The 18,976-nt window shown below is 42.8% G+C and overlaps 1 protein-coding gene across 1 annotated transcript in view; it reads left to right on the forward strand.

Moving 5' to 3' along the window:
- The window catches only part of LOC127001082 (inter-alpha-trypsin inhibitor heavy chain H6-like), a gene marked incomplete at its 5' end in the record, with an annotated part of 204,296 nt that overhangs the window by 133,562 nt on the left and 51,758 nt on the right, over positions 1–18,976 (forward strand). The window contains one exon of the mRNA XM_050865254.1: positions 3,424–3,502. Coding sequence (XP_050721211.1) covers positions 3,424–3,502 — 79 coding nt within the window. The remainder of the gene's footprint in view (positions 1–3,423; positions 3,503–18,976) is intronic.

Raw genomic sequence — 18,976 nt, forward strand, 5'->3', positions numbered from 1 at the left:
ACCTAACCCCTTCTGTTTCCCCTCTTCACCCCTTCTATCTCCTCTCTTTCTCTTCATTCCCTCTCTCTTCACGCCCTCAGAATCCCCTCCTCACCCTTCCCCCCCATTTCATAACCTCCCTCTCTCTCTCTCCTCTCCTTCTCTCCCCGTCTCCTCTTCTCCCCCCCCCCCTCCCCCCCTTCCTACCTGGCCAATAACTACCCGTCGTAATTACCGTGAGAGCGCCCTGCACCCTTATTACGAAATATTTAACACCTTGTTTTGCCCAGGTAAGGTTGGGCAGGTATGCTTCCTCAGGTGTGTGCCCCAAAACCTTCACCTGGTTATGTTATTTTGTTCTTTTTTTAATCTTATTTTCCTTTCTTTTTCTTTTCTTTTTTTATTCTCCTCTTCCTCTTCCTCCTCCTGTATTCTTCTCTCTCCTGTTCGTTATTCTCTTCTTTGTTTCTCTTTTTCTTGTTTTCTTTATTTCTCCTTCACATTCTTTTCTCATTTTCTTCCTCCTGTATTCTTCACTTTCCTGTTCGTCATTCTCTTCTTTTTTTCCTTTTTTTCTTGTTTCTTTTTCTCTTTCTTTTGTTTTCTTTTCCTCTCTCATTCTCTTCTTCTCTTCCTCTTTATCCTTCTCTCTCTTGCTCCTCATTCTCTTCTTTCTTCCTCTCTCTTTCTGTCTTCTTTACTCTTCCTACTAATTCTCTCCTCCTCCTCCTCCTCCTCCTCTTCCTTCTCTTTACTCACCATTCTTCTTCTTCCTTGTTTTGCATTCTACTTCCATTTGCATTCGTTCCTCCTCCTCCTTCTCCTCCATTCTCCTCATTCTCCCATTCCCTTCCTTCCTTCCTTCCTTCCTTCCTACCTACCTACCTACCTACCTTCCTTCCTTTCTTCCTTCCTTCCTTCCTTCCTTTCTTCCTTCCTTCCTACCTTCCTTCCTTCCTTCCTTCCTTAGAAAGATAAACAGATAGACAAGAGAGAGAGAGAGAGAGAGAGAGAGAGAGACCGGCCTGCATATGAGCCTGTAATGGAGTTCGTTGGGCAGTTTCTCGGAGGTTTCAATCCCTCTGGCATGGGATTAGGGTGTTCAAGGAGGCTCCGGGGTGTTGATGACGCTGATAGTGAGCTTAACTGCCTCTTGGGGGACATGGGAGCTTCGGATATTACCTGCGTCACGCCACACACCGCCTCATGCTACTGTAACTCAACCCACCACACCACACTCACCACAGCCATCACACACCACACTAACACAACCTAACGCACCATAGTGGTAACCCAGGCCACAATAAGATGCAATACCACATCACTCATTCACTCCCTTCCATATGAATCCCTTATTTGCGAACTGACTTTCTCCCTTATCCAACCCCCGCTAACCTTTCTCTTTCTCTTTCTCTTCCTTTCTCCTAGTCCTTATCCATTCCCTCTCTCTATATATACATCCTCTCAACATCCTTCTAATTCACTGCTTATCCTTAACTATCCATTATGCACACTGACCCTCTCCCTTATCCAACCCCCGCTAGTCTTTCTCTTTCTCTCATCCTTTTCCTTTCTCCTAGTCCTTATCCATTACCTCTCTATATATATGCATCCTCTCAACATCCTTCTAATTCACTGCTTATCCTTAACTATCCATTATGCAAACTGACCCTCTCCCTTATCCAACCCGTCTTTCTCTTCTCCTAATCCTTATCCATTCCCCCTCTCTATATATACATCCTCTCAACATCCTTCCAATTCACTGCTTGTCCTTTCGTATCCATTATGCAAACTGACCCTCTCCCTTATCCAACCCCCGCTAGTCTTTCTCTTTCTCTCTTCCTTTTCCTTTCTCCTAGTCCTTATCCATTCCCTCTCTCTATATATACATCCTCTCAACATCCTTCTAATTCACTGCTTATCCTTAACTATCCATTATGCACACTGACCCTCTCCCTTATCCAACCCCCGCTAGTCTTTCTCTTTCATCCTTTTCCCTTCTCCTAGTCCTTATCCATTCCCCCTCTCTATATATACATCCTCTCTATTCTATCTACATCCTCTCAGCATCCTTCATATCCACTGCTTATCCTTACGTTTTCATTATGCAAACTGCCCCTCTCCCGCATCCACCCCCGCTGCCCTTTCTCCTCTCTCTCTTCCTCTTCCTCTCTCCGCTATGACGGGCCGCCGCTGCTACCATATTCGTCTGCCGCCATCGGTTAAAGGAGATCTCCCACTTGTGCGCATTGATCCCTTACTGTGGGCTTCGCTTCTGCCTTCGCCACCCCCTGTCACTCGCCCTTAATCCCCGGAGCCGCGACTGACGCAACAACCTCGGGGCAAAAGTGATCGTGTGTGTGTGAAGGAGAGGAGAGGAGAGGGAATGAGTGGACAGAGGATGACAAGAGGGGGTGCTCGGCTTGATATAGGGGAGGGTGTTGTGTGTGGGGAGTGACCAGGGAGAGGGGGAGGAAAGGAAGAAGTGTAGGAGGGATGGAGGAGTAAGAGGGAAGGAGTAAGGGAAGAAGAAAGAGTGGGAGGAACGGAGAGAGAGAGAGAGAGAGAGAGAGAGAGAGAGAGAGAGAGAGAGAGAGAGAGAGAGAGAGAGAGAGAGAGAGAGAGAGAGAGAGAGAGAGAGAGAGAGAGAGAGAGAGAGGAACAAGAAGAGGTGTGTGTGTGTGTGTGTGTACATACGAGAAAAAGAGAGAGAGGGAGAGAGAAAAGCGTGTGTGTGTGTGTGTGTGTGTGTGTGTGTGTGTGTGTGTGTGTGTGTGTGTGTGTGTGTGTGTCTGTGTGTATGTGTTTGTGTGTGTGTAATTTGAGTTTTTGTCCATAAGAAAGAGGGAGAGAAATAAATATTCGTGTATCTGTATATGTGTATGTATGTATGTTTATATGTGTGTATGTATATATTAACATTCACATTTATATAGAGTGGCAATATTTTACAATCCAATCGGTGTTTAGAGTTTTACGACCCATGATTATATACACTTCGATAAGCAATTTGAATATACAAGTTGATATGTTAATAGAAGCAGCCCCTTCAAATGTCCTCGTTCCTGTGTGTGTGTGTGTGTGTGTGTGTGTGTGTGTGTGTGTGTGTGTGTGTGTGTGTGTGTGTGTGTGTGTGTGTGTTGGTGAGGGAGGGAGAATGGGAGGGAAGAAGAGAAGGATGCAGGGAGGGACGAGGGAAGGGAGGAGAGAGAGGGGGAGGAAGAGACGGAGGAAGGGAAGGATGGAAAGAAGAGAGAGAGAGAGAGAGAGAGAGAGAGAGAGAGAGAGAGAGAGAGAGAGAGAGAGAGAGAGAGAGAGAGAGAGAGAGAGAGAGAGAGAGAGAGAGAGAGAGAGAGAGAGAGAGAAGGTTTTTAGGGGTGCCTCATCTAAATCTTTCCCAATACTGATGTAACTAAACTTATCATACATTCTCCTTCCTTACAGAGAGCGAGAGACGTCGAGGTTCCGCGTGGACGTGTCTGTGGCGGAGCAGGACGAGGTCATCTTCTACCTTACATACGAGGTCAGTGATGCTCCTGAACGTGATGTGAAGGGTCTGTTGGGCGCCCTAGAGCTTGTTCGGCAGATATGGGGGATGATATTTGGCTGTGTGGTATTTTATAGATAACATTTATTTTGGCGGTGATTAGCGAACACTTTTTATCCTCATTTGTTTTGTTTTGCCCTTGAGCCGCTCCCTATGTAGAGAAAGAGTACCTCATATGTTTCTGCTTTGTGTGAAGGGGAGGAAAGATTAAAATATATACATCCTAAGCTGTATTCCTCACTCATTCTTGACTTTCGTGAGGGTCAGGGAGTAACTTGAAGCATGGCCAATCTTATCCGTAGAGTACCTCATATTTTCCTGATTTTCGTAAAGGTGAGGAAGGAGTAGAGTATAAACATCATAATCCATTTTCCTTGTATTGTTTTATTTTCGTGAGGGTCAGGGAGAAGGATTGAAGTATAGCCAGTCTCATTCATATAGTACCTCATATTTTCCTGATTTTCGTGAGGGGGAGGAAAGAGTAGAGTATAAACATTATAATCCATTTTCCTTGTATTGTTTTATTTTCGTGAGGGTCAGGGAGAGAGAGACTGAAGTATAGCCAATCTTATCCATAGAGTACCTCATATTTCCTGATTTTCGTGAGGGGGAGGAAAGAGTAAAGTATAAACATCCTAATCGATATTCCTCACATATTTATTTTTTTTTTTTCGTGAGGGTCAGGGAGAGAGGGACTGAAGTATAGCTAATCTTATCCATAGAGTACCTCATATTTTCCTGATTTTCGTGAGGGGGAGGAAGGAGTAGAGTATAAACATCATAATCCATTTCCTCATATAATTTATTTTCGTGAGGGTCAGGGAGGACGAACTGAAGTATAGCCAGTCTTGTTCATATAGTACTCATATTTTCCTGATTTTCGTGAGGGGGAGAGCGTCTAAACTCTAAAGTATAGCAATTTTATCCATGTTCTTCATTCTTTCCTGACGTTCATAAGGGGGGAAACGTCTGAAACATGTCCAATCATCCAATTCTCACATCTTCCTTCTTTTCGTGAGAGGGAGAGAAGGAAAAGAGCCTAAAGTACAGCTATTCTCACCCTTGTAACATCACATTTCCACGCGAAGAATCTGCTGAAGAAAGGCGAGGTCGCGGCTGACTCAGAATTCCAAAACTTTAATTAGATCTCTGGCGGCGACTGTCCCGAACTTGTGTGTGTTCAGAGGCTCCTCGCTGACGTGGCGTGTTATGAAGGAGAAGGAGGAGGAGTAGGAGAAGATGGAAGGGGAGGAAGAGGAAGCGGAGGATATGTTAGTTGTATGTGGCATCGTAGAGAATGGAAGAGAGAAAAAGGAAGAGGAAGAACAAGAGAGAGAAATGAAAGACCTGGAATGAGGAATGGAAAGTTGAAGAAGTAGAGATTAAAAGAGTAAAAAAAGAAGACGAAGAGAAAAACAGAAGTATGACGGAAAGGAAAAGGAAGCAGAGAATTATGGAGTAGGAGAAGGAGAAAGAGCAGAAGAAGAAGGAGGAGAAGAGAAGCATAGGAGACGGAAAGAAATTAAAAAAAAATGTTTGATTATAAGTTTTAGATAGCTTCGGATTGTGGAGGAAGTAAAAATGTAAAAAAATAATGAAAAAAAGGAGACGAACGAGAACAAGGAAGAAGAAACACGAACAAGGGAGTAGATGGAACAGAGAATAAAGGAGAAGGAAAGGAAGGGAAGGGAAGGAAAATAAATGATAGGGAAGAGAAGGGAAACGGGAGGGAAGGAAAGGAAAGGAAAGGAAAGGAAAGGAAAGGAAAGGAGGGGAAGGGAAGGGAAGGAAAGGAAAGGAAAGGAAAGGGAAGGGGGGGAAGGGAAGGGAAGGAAAGGAAATGGGAGTTAAGGGAACGGAAAGGAAAGGAGGGGAAGGGAGGGGAAGGGAAGGGAAGGGAAGGGGAAGGAAGGGAAGGGAAGGGAAGTTAGTAATGATGACAGACAGGCGTGATGGGGCATTAATTATATATTAGTCGATAATGAACAAGTCTTTAGCGCGTGTGTGAGAGAGAGAGAGAGAGAGAGAGAGAGAGAGAGAGAGAGAGAGAGAGAGAGAGAGAGAGAGAGAGAGAGAGAGAGAGAGAGAGAGAGAGAGAGAGAGAGAGAGAGAGAGAGAGAGAGAGAGTTGGAGAAGGAAGAAAAAGAAAGAAAACTAAAAGAAAAAAGAAATTTGGAAGAAAATAAAGAGAGAGAGAGAGAGAGAGAGAGAGAGAGAGAGAGAGAGAGAGAGAGAGAGAGAGAGAGAGAGAGAGAGAGAGAGAGAGAGAGAGAGAGAGAGAGAGAGAGAGAACAAAAAGAAAGAGAAAAAAAATACGTAACCACCCTCTTCCTTTCTGTAGGCAAGACTGAAATGGCTTTTGGAGTCTCGAGGTTATTAAATGGACCGAAAAGTTGCCAATTCCTCCTTTTTGTCGCCTAATTTTACGCCTCCTAAACACTCCTTATTGCTTTCTTCTGTAACTCCTCTTTGCTGCGTGTCTGTCTGTCTGTCTGTCTGTCTGTCTATCTATCTGTCTGTCTGTCTGTCTGTCTGTCTATCTATCTGTCTGTCTGTCTGTCTGTCTGTCTGTCTGTCTATCTATCTATCTGTCTTTATCTCCTTCCTGCTCGTTGCCACAGAAATAACCTTTGTCTGACCGCACGATTGATGAGAGAGAGGGAGGGAAGGGAGGGAGAGTGTGAAGGAAGAGAAGGAAGGAGGAAGGAAGGGAGAGAAGAAAGGAGAGAAGAGAAGGATGTAAGGAATGAATGGAGGGAGGAAGAGAAAGAGGGAGGGAAAAAGAGAGGAAGGAAGAGACGGAATGGAGGATGGGAAGGAAAATTGCAAGGTAGAGACGGAGGAAGGAAGAGACGAATAGAAGGAGAGAGAGAGAGAGAGAGAGAGAGAGAGAGAGAGAGAGAGAGAGAGAGAGAGAGAGAGAGAGAGAGAGAGAGAGAGAGAGAGAGAGAGAGAGAGAGAGAGAGAGAGAGAGAGAGAGAGAGAGAGAGAGAGAGAGAGAGAGAGAGAGAGAGAGAGAGATGCAGACTCCATCAAGCGTGACCGCGAAAAACGGGGAGAGAAATGTGAAAAATGTTACTGGGAGTTTATTTATGGCGGCGATGCAGGAAGTGGACGAGGCGGCGGACGGGTGTGTGTGTGTGTGTGTGTGTGTGTGTGTGTGTGTGTGTGTGTGTGTGTGTGTGTGTGTGAGACAGCCTGGATTTATTACATCTGAACGAGCCTCGGCGAAGTTTGTTTTTAGTTTGTTTATTTTCTTTTCATTTTTATTTTCCTTTTTATTTTCCTTTTTTCTACACAATTTATTTATTTATTTATTTATCTTTTTATTTATTTGTTTATTGTTTTTATTGTATTTTATTAGTAGTATTAGTGTTTGTATTGGTATTAGTGGTAGTAGTAGTAGTAGTAGTAGTAGTAGTCTTGTTGTTGATGTTGTTGTTTTTGTGGATAAGGGTGATGAACTTTGCCTTTGCTTCGTGTCTGTCTGTCTGTCCGTCTGTCTGTTGTTTTTCTTTTATATTTGTCTGTATATTTCTGTGTGTGTGTGTGTGTGTGTGTGTGTGTGTGTGTGTGTGTGTGTGTGTATGTAAGCCACGTCCGTCTGTCTTGCCACAATATAAAAAAACAAGCTAAAAAAAGAAGAAAAAAAATGTCGAAAACATAAAAAAATAAAGGATAAAACTAGAGAGAGAAAAAAGAATGGCGGTGGAGGTGAAGAGTGAAGGGAGGGAGGGAGGGAGTGATGAACGAGGTGTGTGTGTGTGTGTGTGTGTGTGTGTGTGTGTGTGTGTGTGTGTGTGTGGATTTCTGCTCGTATTTCCCTTACTATATTCTGCAACGGTCTGTATATATATCATCCGGTAGTCTGTTTGTCGTACGAGTTATCAATATATTTCATTATTCTTTGAGGTTTGTCTTATATTATTTCTTAAACTTTTCTTCTTTTACACAATCTATTCTCTTTTTCTCATTCTCGTTTCTCTCATATTGTTTCTTTCTCCTTCTTTTAACATGTATTTTCTTTATCAATATTTGTCTAACTTTACATAATCTATATTTACCTCTTTTTCTTTGAAGTTTCTACTATATTATTTCTTTAACTTTTCTTCTTTTACACAATCTATTCTCTTTTTCTCATTCTCGTTTCTCTCATTCTGTTTCATTCTCTTCCTTTTGACATGTATTTTCTTTTATCAATATTTGCCTAACTCTGTCACTCGTACGTGTTATTAATATATTTCATCATTTTTCGAGGTTTTTCTTATATTATTTCTTTAACTTTTCTTCTTTTACACAATCTATTCTCTTTTTCTCATTCTCGTTTCTCTCATTCTCTTTCTTTCCCCTTCTTTTAACATGTATTTTCTTTATCAATATTTGTCTAACGTTACATAAGCTATCTACCTCTTTCTCATTCTCCCTTATTTTCCTTCTATTCTGTTCTTTTATTCTTGTTTCCTGTCTTTCTTTTCACATAATTCATCCACTTCTTTCCTAGTCTGTCTCTCTATCCATTTTATCTTTTGCTTTCATTCTCTTCTCTCTTCTTCTCTAACGCAATCCATCCTCTTCTTCCTCTGTTTCCTTTTCTTCCTTCCTTCTATCCTGTTCTGTCATTCTCCTTACTCGTTTTTCTTTTCACAAACCTTCAACATTTTCCTCTGTCTCCCTTTCTTCCTTTCTTCTATCCTGTTCATTCATTCTCCTTATTTCTTGTTTTCCTTTTTATAATCCTTCAACATCTTCCTTTGTCTCCCTTTCTTCCTTCCTTCTATCCTGTTCTATCTTTCTCTCTACTCGTTTTCCTTTCCACAACCCTTCAACATCTTCCTCTATCTCCCTTTCTTCCTTCTACATTTCCCTTTCATTCTCCTTTAATTTCTTCCTCTCTATAATGTATCCACGTCTTCCTCTCTCTCCCTCTCTTCCTTATTCTCTATTTTCCCAGTCTCATTAATTATATTCTCTTATTCTTCACTTCCATTCTCTTAACTCGTCTTTCTTCATGCACTCCATTCTTCTCCTCTTCCAGTTTCTTCCTCCTCCTTCTACCCTTTCTCTCATTACTTATCCTTCCAGCATAATCCTCTTCTCTCTCATGCTCTTCACCTTGAGCCCTGATACAGCTAATGGATAACCTCTTGATAACCTTCGTATAGTGACCTTGCTCTATCCCTGTTCCCTCGTCACGTTCCCCAAATAATACCTTCCTTCTTTACGTCATAAGAGGGTAGGAGGTGGATGAGACGAGCTAGGCAATAAGGAGAGAGATGAGAACTGTTTACTTACTCTGTACAATCTTTTATGTGCCTTTCTGAGAGCATAAGAAAGGGATTGCGTGGTTGTTTTTTCTCTCTCCTGTGTTTGTTCCTTTAAGTCCTGAGGTAAACAAATGTACTGTCTCTCTATAGCTTTTGTGTTCGTCTTGTATGAGAGAAAGAGAGAGAGAGAGAGAGAGAGAGAGAGAGAGAGAGAGAGAGAGAGAGAGAGAGAGAGAGAGAGAGAGAGAGAGAGAGAGAGAGAGAAGCAGAGACAAGGAGAGACAGCCACGAGCAAGCAGTACAGAGGGAAAGGCTACGAGATTTAAAAGGATGAGAGAGAGAGAGAGAGAGAGAGAGAGAGAGAGAGAGAGAGAGAGAGAGAGAGAGAGAGAGAGAGAGAGAGAGAGAGAGAGAGAGAGAGAGAGAGAGAGAGAGAGAGAGAGAGAGAGAGAGAGAGAGAGAGAGATGTAGAGGTTAAGTCGTGGATGAGTAGTTTGATGTGGAAAGGGAAGGGAAGGGGAGGGAAGGGAAGGAAGGGGGATGGAAAGGGGATGGAAGGGAAGGGAAGGGAGGGGAGGGGAGGGGAGGAAAGGGGATGGAAGGGAAGGGAAGGAAGGGGAGGGGAGGAAAGAGAAGGAAAGGGAAGGGAAGGGATGGGAAGGGGAGAGGAAGGGAAAGGAAGGGAAAGAAAAGGAAAAGAAGAAAAATAGGAAATAATAGAAAAGAACAGGAACTAAAACGAAAGAAAATTAAAGGAAAAGGAAGAGAATGGAAGGAAAGGAAAAGAAAAGGAAAGAAAAAGTGAAAAAAAACGAAAAGAAAATAAAGAAAATGGAAGGAGGGAAAAACAAGGGAAGGAAGGGAAAGGTAAAAAAAGAGAAAGAAAAACAAAACAAAAGGAAAAAAAATAGAGAAGAAAAGAAAGGCAAGGCAAGGGAAGGGAAAGGAAGCAAATCAAGGCAAATCAAGAGAAGGGAACTGTAGGCAAGGACGCAGAAGGGGAGGGGAAGAACTAAGGACCAGTGAAGGGCGAAGTGACAGGGGAGATTGAGGAAGATAAGCTCGCGAAATGTGAGAACGATGGCTGTAAAAGATGTAGGATGGAGGGGATCGGTCGGGCGTCGGCGGGAAACGCGTGAAATATGAAACGACGGACGGAAGGTGGAGAGGAAGGGTGCCTGACGAGCCGTTTAAATGACGCACGAGTAAAGCACGATACTAAAATATTATAGAGAGAGGGAAGGGGAGAGAGATGAGGAGAGAGGGAGAGAGAGACAGGCGGAGAGATAGTAAGGAAGGGAGGAAAGATTAGATAGACAGGTAGATAGATTAATAATTGAGGGATTGAGGTAGTTAGACAGACAGACAGAATATTATAGAGAGAGGGAAGGGGAGAGAGAGACAGGCGGAGAGATAGTAAGGAAGGGAGGAAAGATTAGATACAGAGGTAGATAGATTAATTGAAGGATTGAGGTAGTTAGACAGACAGACTGAATATTATAGAGAGAGGGAAGGGGAGAGAGATGAGGAGAGAGAGGGATAGAGACAGGCGGAGAGACAGCAGGGAAGGGAGGAAAGATTAGATAGACAGGTAGATAGATTAATAATTGAGGGATTGAGGTAGTTAGACAGACAGACTGAATATTATAGAGAGAGGGAAAGGGAGAGAGATGAGGAGAGAGGGAGAGAGAGACAGGCGGAGAGATAGTAAGGAAGAGAGGAAAGATTAGATAGAGAGGTAGATAGATTAATTGAAGGATTGAGGTAGTTAGACAGACAGACAGACAGACAGACAGACAGACAGACAGACAGACAGACAGAAAGGAAAAGAGGATTACATAGAAAGATATATAGATTAACTGACTGATTGAGATAGACAGACAGACAGACAGACAGACAGTAAGGAATAGAAGATAGATAGAAAGATAGATTAATTGATTGGCTGAGAGAGTGAAATAGACAGATAGACAGAGAAGATAGATATATAGACAGATTAAGTAACTGATTAACTGAATGACGGAGAGAAACACAGACAGACAGACCCAACTATACAAAGACAGACTAACAGACAGACACAGAAACAGAGATACAAATGGACAGAAACAGACAGACAGACAAAATAAATTCCTAAATGACGATTCTACACAAAAAAACAACGAAAAAAATAACAAAAAAAAACAGAAATAAGACAAAAAAGCCAGTTCATTAACATAGACAAAACAAAAGCTTACCATCATAACTGCAAAGCCTAAAAAAGAAAGAAAAAAAAGCTTTCTAACACGAATATAAAAAAAAGCTTACCGTTGCAGTGGAAACACGAACTAACAAAAGAAGAAAAAAAAGGGAAATGAAAAGACTGCCCAAAAGAAGAAAAAAGAAGTGAAAAGATTAAGAAAAGAAGAAATAAAAAGAAAGTTCCCCCAGAAAAGAGTAAACTCATATTTCTTCCTACCAGACTTTTATTCGCAAAAACTTCGGATTCGTAAATAAAAAGGTCTTCGGTATTCATGGATTTGTACAGTGAAAGGGGTAGAGGGGGGAAGGGGGTATAGGTGTATGTATGTGTGTCTGGATGGGAAGGAAAGGGAAGGGAAGGGAAAGGTAGGGAAGGGAAGGGAAGGGAAGGGAAGGATAGGGATGGGAAGGGAAGGGAATGGAAGGATAGGGAAGGGAAGGATAGGGATGGGAAGGAAACGGAACGGAAGGGAAGGGAAGAATAGGGAAGGGAAGGGAAGGAAAGGGAATGGAAGGATAGGGAAGGGAAGGGAAGGAAAGGAAAGGAAAGGGAAGGAAAGGAAAGGGAAGGGAAGGGAAGGGAAGGAAACGGAAGGAAAGGAAAGGGAAGGAAAGGAAAGGAAACGGAAGGAAAGGAAAGAAAGGAAGGAAAGGAAAGGAATAGGGAAGGGAAGGCAAGGCAAGGCAAGGGAAGGGATGGAATGAGAAGGGAAGGGAAAGGAAGAATAGGGAAGGGAAGGAAAAGGAAGGAAAGGAAAGGGTGTTAGAGGATAGCGGTGTGTGTGTGTGTGTGTGTGTGTGTGTGTGTGTGTGTGTGTGTGTGTAAAACCGTATCCAGGCAAAAAAGAAAATAGAAAACAAAACGAGAAGATAAAAAAAAAATCAATGCAATAGTCAAAAAAAAAAAACTCGAACAGAAAGAAAAGAAAAGAAAAAAAGGAATTCAGAAATCTACCAAAACAACAACAAAAATAGTGTATGTGGGAGAGGAGGAGGAGGTTATCTGTGTGTGTGTGTGTGTGTGTGTGTGTGTGTGTGTGTGTGTGTGTGTGTGTGTGTGTGTGTGTGTGTGTGTGTGTGTGTGTGTGCGTGAAACAGAATCAAGGGAAAGCTTCCTCAAATAATGTAAATCACTCGAATACTTTTTTTTCCACACGCGGCGTAGAGAGACAGAGAGAGAGAGAGAGAGAGAGAGAGAGATTAAAAAAAGCAGTGTTGAAACCTTGTGTATATATTTCAAACAGTTTATTATTTTTTACACGAATATTTCTCGATGGAAACGAAATATTGGTGAAGGAGTGTATTTTTTTTTTTTAGGCCACGAATATAATGAAAGTTTGCTATATTGTTATTGATGTAGTTGTTGTAGCAGTAGTAGTAGTAGTAGTAGTTGTAGTCTCTCTCTCTCTCTCTCTCTCTCTCTGTATCAGTAGTAGTAGTAATAGTCGTTGTAGTCTCTCTCTCTCTCTCTCTCTCTTTCTCAAAACGTAACAGGGACTAATGAACGATATTGTGTGTGTGTGTGTGTGTGTGTGTGTGTGTGTGTGTGTGTGTGTAACCTTTGTAGAGATAACACACTCGCTAATAATGGAGTGCGTCAGTGTAATGTTAGGTGTGTTTTTATAGCCAGCGGCTTCTGACATTTTTAGTTCATCTCCATTATTGCCAGAAAAAAAAATCCATCCCTAGTAGAGTTAACTGAGAGAGAGAGAGAGAGAGAGAGAGAGAGAGAGAGAGAGAGAGAGAGGGAGAGGGAGGAGGAGGAGTGGCGAAGAGAGAAGTGTGTTGACGAAGGAAGAAAGAAGGAAGAGAAAGGAAAGGAAGAGAAATCATGAGAGAGAGAGAAGAGAAGAGAAGAGAGGGAAAGAGAAAAGGGATGAAGAAGTATAAGCTAAAGCAGACAGGAAGACAGATAGACAGACAGACAGAGAGTGGGAATTCATTTAAATAACATCTCTCCTAATGTGTTTAATATCGCTATCACCCAGACTTCTATCTCCACTTCATTTGCCTGATATAAAATTAGCTAAAGTTCACTGGAAAAATATCACCATGCAGACACACTTCGTTTCGCAATGACCTCGAAATTAGTGACTCCCGCCGATCCACATGAAGTGCTTATGGTATAATATGGTAGAGTACACGCGGTAACGGGGATAGATTGGATAGATTCACACACTCTCTAAGTTGGATAGATTCACACACTCTCTAAGTTGGATAGATTCACACACTCTCTAAGTTGGATAGATTCACACACTCTCTAAGTTGGATAGATTCACACACTCTCTAAGTTGGATAGATTCACACACTCTCTAAGTTGGATAGATTCACACACTTTCTCTAAGTTGGATAGATTTACACACTTACTCTCTCTAAGTTGGATAGATTCACACACTTACTCTCTCTAAGTTGGATAGATTCGCACACTCTCTCTAAGTTGGATAGATTCACACACTCTCTAAGTTGGATAGATTCACACACTTACTCTCTCTAAGTTGGATAGATTCACACACTCTCTCTAAGTTGGATAGATTCACACACTTACTCTCTCTAAGTTGGATAGATTCACACACTCTCTCTAAGTTGGATAGATTCACACACTCTCTAAGTTGGATAGATTTACACACTTACTCTCTCTAAGTTGGATAGATTCACACACTTACTCTCTCTAAGTTGGATAGATTCACACACTCTCTAAGTTGGATAGATTCACACACTCTCTAAGTTGGATAGATTCACACACTCTCTAAGTTGGATAGATTCACACACTCTCTAAGTTGGATAGATTCACACACTCTCTCTAAGTTGGATAGATTCACACACTCTCTCTAAGTTGGATAGATTATCTCTCTCTCTCAGTTGGATCGATTCACACACTCTCTAAGTTGATAGATTATCTCTCTCTCTCTCTCTGCTTTTTATCTCTTCCTTCTCATTCTCCTCTTTCTCTCTTATCTCCTTTCCCTAATGCTGTCTCTTCTCTTTCTCCTTTTCTTTCTCTTCTCCCTTCTGTACACTACCTCCTCCTTTCCTTCTCTCTCTTCTTCTCTCTTCTTTTCCCTTCTCTTCTTTCTCTCCTCTCCTTTCCATAACACCTCTTCTCCTCTTTCCCCTTTCTCTCTTTTTGCATATTACTCCTCTCTTCCCTCCTTCCCTGTCTCTCCTTTCTGGACCATGGGGTCTGTGTGGCCTGATTTTCTATGTAAATCTATGTAAATCTCTTCTCCTTTCGCTAATATATCTCCTTTTTCTCCTTTCTTTCTCTTTCCTTCCGCTCTAAACACTACCTCTTTCTTTCCTCCCTCTCTCTCCTCCTTCTCCTCTCTCTCTCTCCAAGTCTTATGTAACCCTCAAGTCTTTCTTTCTTTCTTCCTTCCCTTGAGACGCACAGACAGACGTTAAAAGGAGACCACATACAACACCCTGCCTCCTTCTCTCTCTCTCCCTCCTCAATCTTCGCCCTCCTCCTCCTCCTCTTCCTTCCTCTCTTTCCTTTCTGTCTTCATTCCTTCCTACCTCTCTTGTTCTTCCCTTCCTCCCTTCCTCCCTTCTTGCGCCTTTTTTCTCTGTCTCTGTCTCGTTTTTCTCCCTCCCTTCCTTCCTCCTCTCCTCTCTTCGTTTATAGTTTATCACCCTTCCTCCTCCTCCTCCTCCTCCTCCTCTTCTTCTTCTCTTCCCTTCCTCCATCTCTCGTTGTTTCTTCTTTATAACTTGTTTGTCTCTTCCTCATTCTTCTTTTCTTTTTTTCCTCCATCCTCTTTCCTCTTCTTCCATGCCTCGTCAACTTCCCTTCCTCCATTTTTCTTCTCTTCCCTTCCTCTGTCTACCCCTTGCATTATTTTTGTCTCTCTCTCTCTCTCTCTCTCTCTCTCTCTCTCTTCACCTTCCCTCCTCCTCCTCTTCTTCCTCCTCTACTTCCTCTTCCTCTTCCTGCTTATCAACTTTTCATCCCTTCTTCCCCTAAAGTTTCTGACCTTCCCTTCTCCTCCTTCCGTTCTTCCTTCCTTCCTTCCTTTCTTCCTTTCTCGTATCTCTCTCCCTCTTTGTCCAGTTACTGTTTCCTTTTTATTCTCTTTACTAATTCGCTTTTTCTATTCCAACTAATTTCTCTTTTCTCTTTTAACCAATTCCTTTCTTCGCTTTATGATTATTCCATCTTTTCTTTAACTTTTCCTTTTTTCTCTCTCTCTTTACTTCGTCAACTTATTTCTCTGCATTTTCTTCAAGTTGTGTTTCTCTTCCTTTTTATCAGTCTTCCTTTACGACTACTACTACTACTACTACTACTACTACTACTACTACTACTACTACTACTACAACTACTGCTACTACTACTACTACCACTAACAACAACTACAACAACCTATTAAAACAACCAGCTAAAATACTACCACCAAAACCACCATTATCACCACCACCACCACCTCCACCACCACCACCATTATCACCACCACCACCACCTCCACCACCACCACCACCACCACCACCTCCACCACCACCACCACCACCAGCGGCCATATCTTATCACCAGCATCACCTTCACGTACGTTCCTTTACTGATGAGGAAGATAAATCAGTCTGGGGCCTATAAACTAAGAGGAGGAGGAGGAAGAGGAGGAGGAGGAGGAGGAGGGGGCGTATAGAAGAGGCTTAAGGAATGGAGGGTGTCGTGTGCGGGTGGAGGAGATATGTTATGTGGAGGAGGAGGAGGAGGAGGAGGAGGAGGAGGAACAGGAGGAGGAGGAGGAGGAGGAGGAATGGAAAGGAAAGGATGAAGGAGTGGAGGTAGGAAGGAATATGTTTGGGAAAGAGAGTAGAATGGACGGAAAAGGGAGAAAGAAGAGGAGAAGAAGAAGAAGAAGAAGAAGAAGAAGAAGAAGAAGAAGAAGAAGAAGAACCAAATAGAAAAACAAGCTGGAATGAACGTAAGGAAGAATGAATGTGTGTGGGAAAGAGAGTGGGAGGAACAGAGAAGGAGGAGGAGAAGGAGAAAGCAGAAGAAGAAGAAGAAGGAGAAGAAGAAGAAACAGCAGAAGGAGAAGTAACAAAACACACAAAGAAAACAAGGCGAAAGGAACATAGATAAAAGGTATATATGTGTGTAAGAGGAGGAGGAGGAGGAGGAGGAGGTTAAGTAGAAGAAGAAGAAGGAAAAGAAGAAGAAATATAAGGATTAACAAAACAAAAAAAACAAGGCCAAAGGAACATAGATAAATGGTATATATGTGTGTAAGGAGAGGAGGAGGAGGGGGAGGTAAAGTAGAAGAAGAAGAAGAAGAAGGAAAACGAGGAGAAAGACAAGAAACAGAAGTAGAATAGAAAAAACGATATAGGAGGAACGTCAATTGAAGAGGTATGTGTGTGTGGGTAGCGGCGTGGGAGGCAGGAACAGAGAGAAAGACGAGAGCATCCACCTCGAACTCCCGAAGAAAAAGTATGATATGGCGTGGGTGTGGAAGCCCCATCATCGCCCCTTCACTGGTATCGACGTCGGGGGTTCTTGTAGGCGTGACGGACTGGCGGAGGGCACAGAGGTCGCCGCGCGGTCCCCAAAGAGCGAGTACACACAAGGCCTTTCTCCCGCGTTCTTTGTCCTTTTCTTTGCGTCTTTGTTTTGCCTACGCGTCGCCTTTCTCCCGCTCTCTTTTGCGAGGCCTCCGGGTGTTTGTCGCGCCGAGAACCGCGTCGTTGCCAGCTGCCGTGCGTTGCGTAAGGTGTCTGGTTCATGCTTTGCGTCAGCTTAGTTTATTTTTATAGCAAGGGAGGCAGTTCAAGGGCAAAGAGCGAGAAGAGTTTTATGCTGGCCGTCACATTGGTTTTTTTAATAGCATAATAATTAATATGCTGTACGTCTTGAAAACTTTCCTGCCCTCTTGCTCCTCCTCCTTAGTTGTGTTGAAGGTCAGGAAAACCATAAGAGCGATGTTCAGTAAGCAACTAAGAACGTAAGAGAGAGATGAAAGACCCCATCACACTGCTATTTAATTTGTTCAGAGGATGCTGTAAGTACATCTTGAAAACTTTCCTGCCTTCTTGCTCCTCCTCCTTAGTTGTTTTGAAGGCCAGGAAAACCATAAGAGCGATGTTCAGTAAGCAACTAAGAACGTAAGAGAGAGATGAAAGACCCCATCACATTGCTTTTTAAATTGTTCAGAGAATGCTATAAGTACGTCTTGAAAACTTTCCTGCCTTCTTGCTCATCCTCTTAAGTTGTTTTGAAGGCCAGGAAAACCGTAAGAGCGACATTCATCAAGCATCTACAAGCGTTAAGAGGAAGAGTTAGCTTGACCCTGAGAGCATGACCTATCACACTGCTTTTCAATTTGGTCGTGCTTCAGATGCCTCAGACCTTAATGCCGTGTTGTTATGAAGGTTAAGAAGGCCATAATAGCGACGTTCATTTAGCAACCACGACCGTCAGAGAGAAAGAGAGGGGAACCTAGCCTCGTAACCCATCACACTGCTTCTCGATTTGATTTTAGGATGACTTAGATGTATTTAACTTCCACGCTACCTTTGTTATCCTTGTTCTTTGTTGTTGAAGGTTAAGAAAGCCATAATAGCGACGTTCATTTAGCAACCAGGACCGTCAGAGAGAACGAGAGGGGAGCCTAACCTCATAACCCACAACAGTGCTTCTCGATTTGATTTTAGGATGATTTAGATGTATTTAACTTCCATTCTACCTTTGTTATCCTTGTTCTTTGTTGTTGAAGGTTAAGAAGGCCATAATAGCGACGTTCATTTAGCAACCACGACCGTCAGAGAGAACGAGAGGGGAACCTAACCTCATAACCCACAACACTGCTTCTCGATTTGATTTTAGGATGATTTAGATGTATTTAACTTCCACGCTACCTTTGTTATCCTTTTTCTTTGTTGTTGAAGGTTAAGAAAGCCATAATAGCGACGTTCATTTAGCAACCACGTCCGTCAGAGAGAACGAGAGGGGAGCCTAGCCTCATAACCCACAACGCTTCTCGATTTGATTTTAGGATGATTTAGATGTATTTAACTTCCACGCTACCTTTGTTATCCTTGTTCTTTGTTGTTGAAGGTTAAGAAAGCCATAATAGCGACGTTCATTTAGCAACCACGACCGTCAGAGAGAAAGAGAGGGGAACCTAACCTCATATCCCACAACACTGCTTCTCAATTTGATTCTAAGATGATTTAGATGTATTTAACTTTCATGCTACATTTGTTATTCTTTTCTTTGTTTTTTGAGGTTAAGAAAGCATTAGGAGCGACGTTCATTAGCAACTAAGAGACTGGATTAAGAGAGCAGGACCCTGAGTGCGTGTCCCTACCCAGAGAGAGACAACAAGCCCTCACGAAGCACTCCGGGGCCGGGCACAAAGTTTAGCGGGTCGCCTCGGGCCGCTGGAATTATGCAAACTCATGCAAACTCGCGGAACTTGTGCGTTAAAAGCTTTTACTTAAGGAAACACTGCATTCAGGAATTAGATAGTGAGAGATGAGTCTGATAGTGTAGTGGGGAGGGGAGGGGGATGGAGGGGTTGCGTGTGGGGGAAAAGGGTTGTAGGGGGGGTTAGGTTAGGTTAGGTTACGTTAAGCTAGGATTGTTTTATTAGGGATGAGTCTGATAGTGTAGGGGAGGGGAAGGGGAATGGAGGGGTTGTGGGGGGAAGGATTGTAGGGGTTAGGTTAGGTTAGGTTAGGTTAAGCTAGGATTGTTTTATTAGGGATGAGTCTGATAGTGTAGGGGAGGGGAAGGGGAATGGAGGGGTTGAGTGTGGGGGGGAAGGATTGAAGGGGTTAGGTTAGGTTAGGTTAGGTTAGGTTAAGCTAGGATTGTTTTATGAGGGATGAGTCTGATAGTGTTGGGGGGAAAGGGGAAGGGGGATGGAGGGGTTGCGTGTGGGGGGGGGGAAGGATTGTAGGGGGTTAGGTTAGGTTAGGTTAGGTTAAGCTAGGATTGTTTTATTAG

This window comes from Eriocheir sinensis, chromosome 20, assembly GCF_024679095.1.
Source record: "Eriocheir sinensis breed Jianghai 21 chromosome 20, ASM2467909v1, whole genome shotgun sequence".
Taxonomy (NCBI): domain Eukaryota; kingdom Metazoa; phylum Arthropoda; class Malacostraca; order Decapoda; family Varunidae; genus Eriocheir; species Eriocheir sinensis.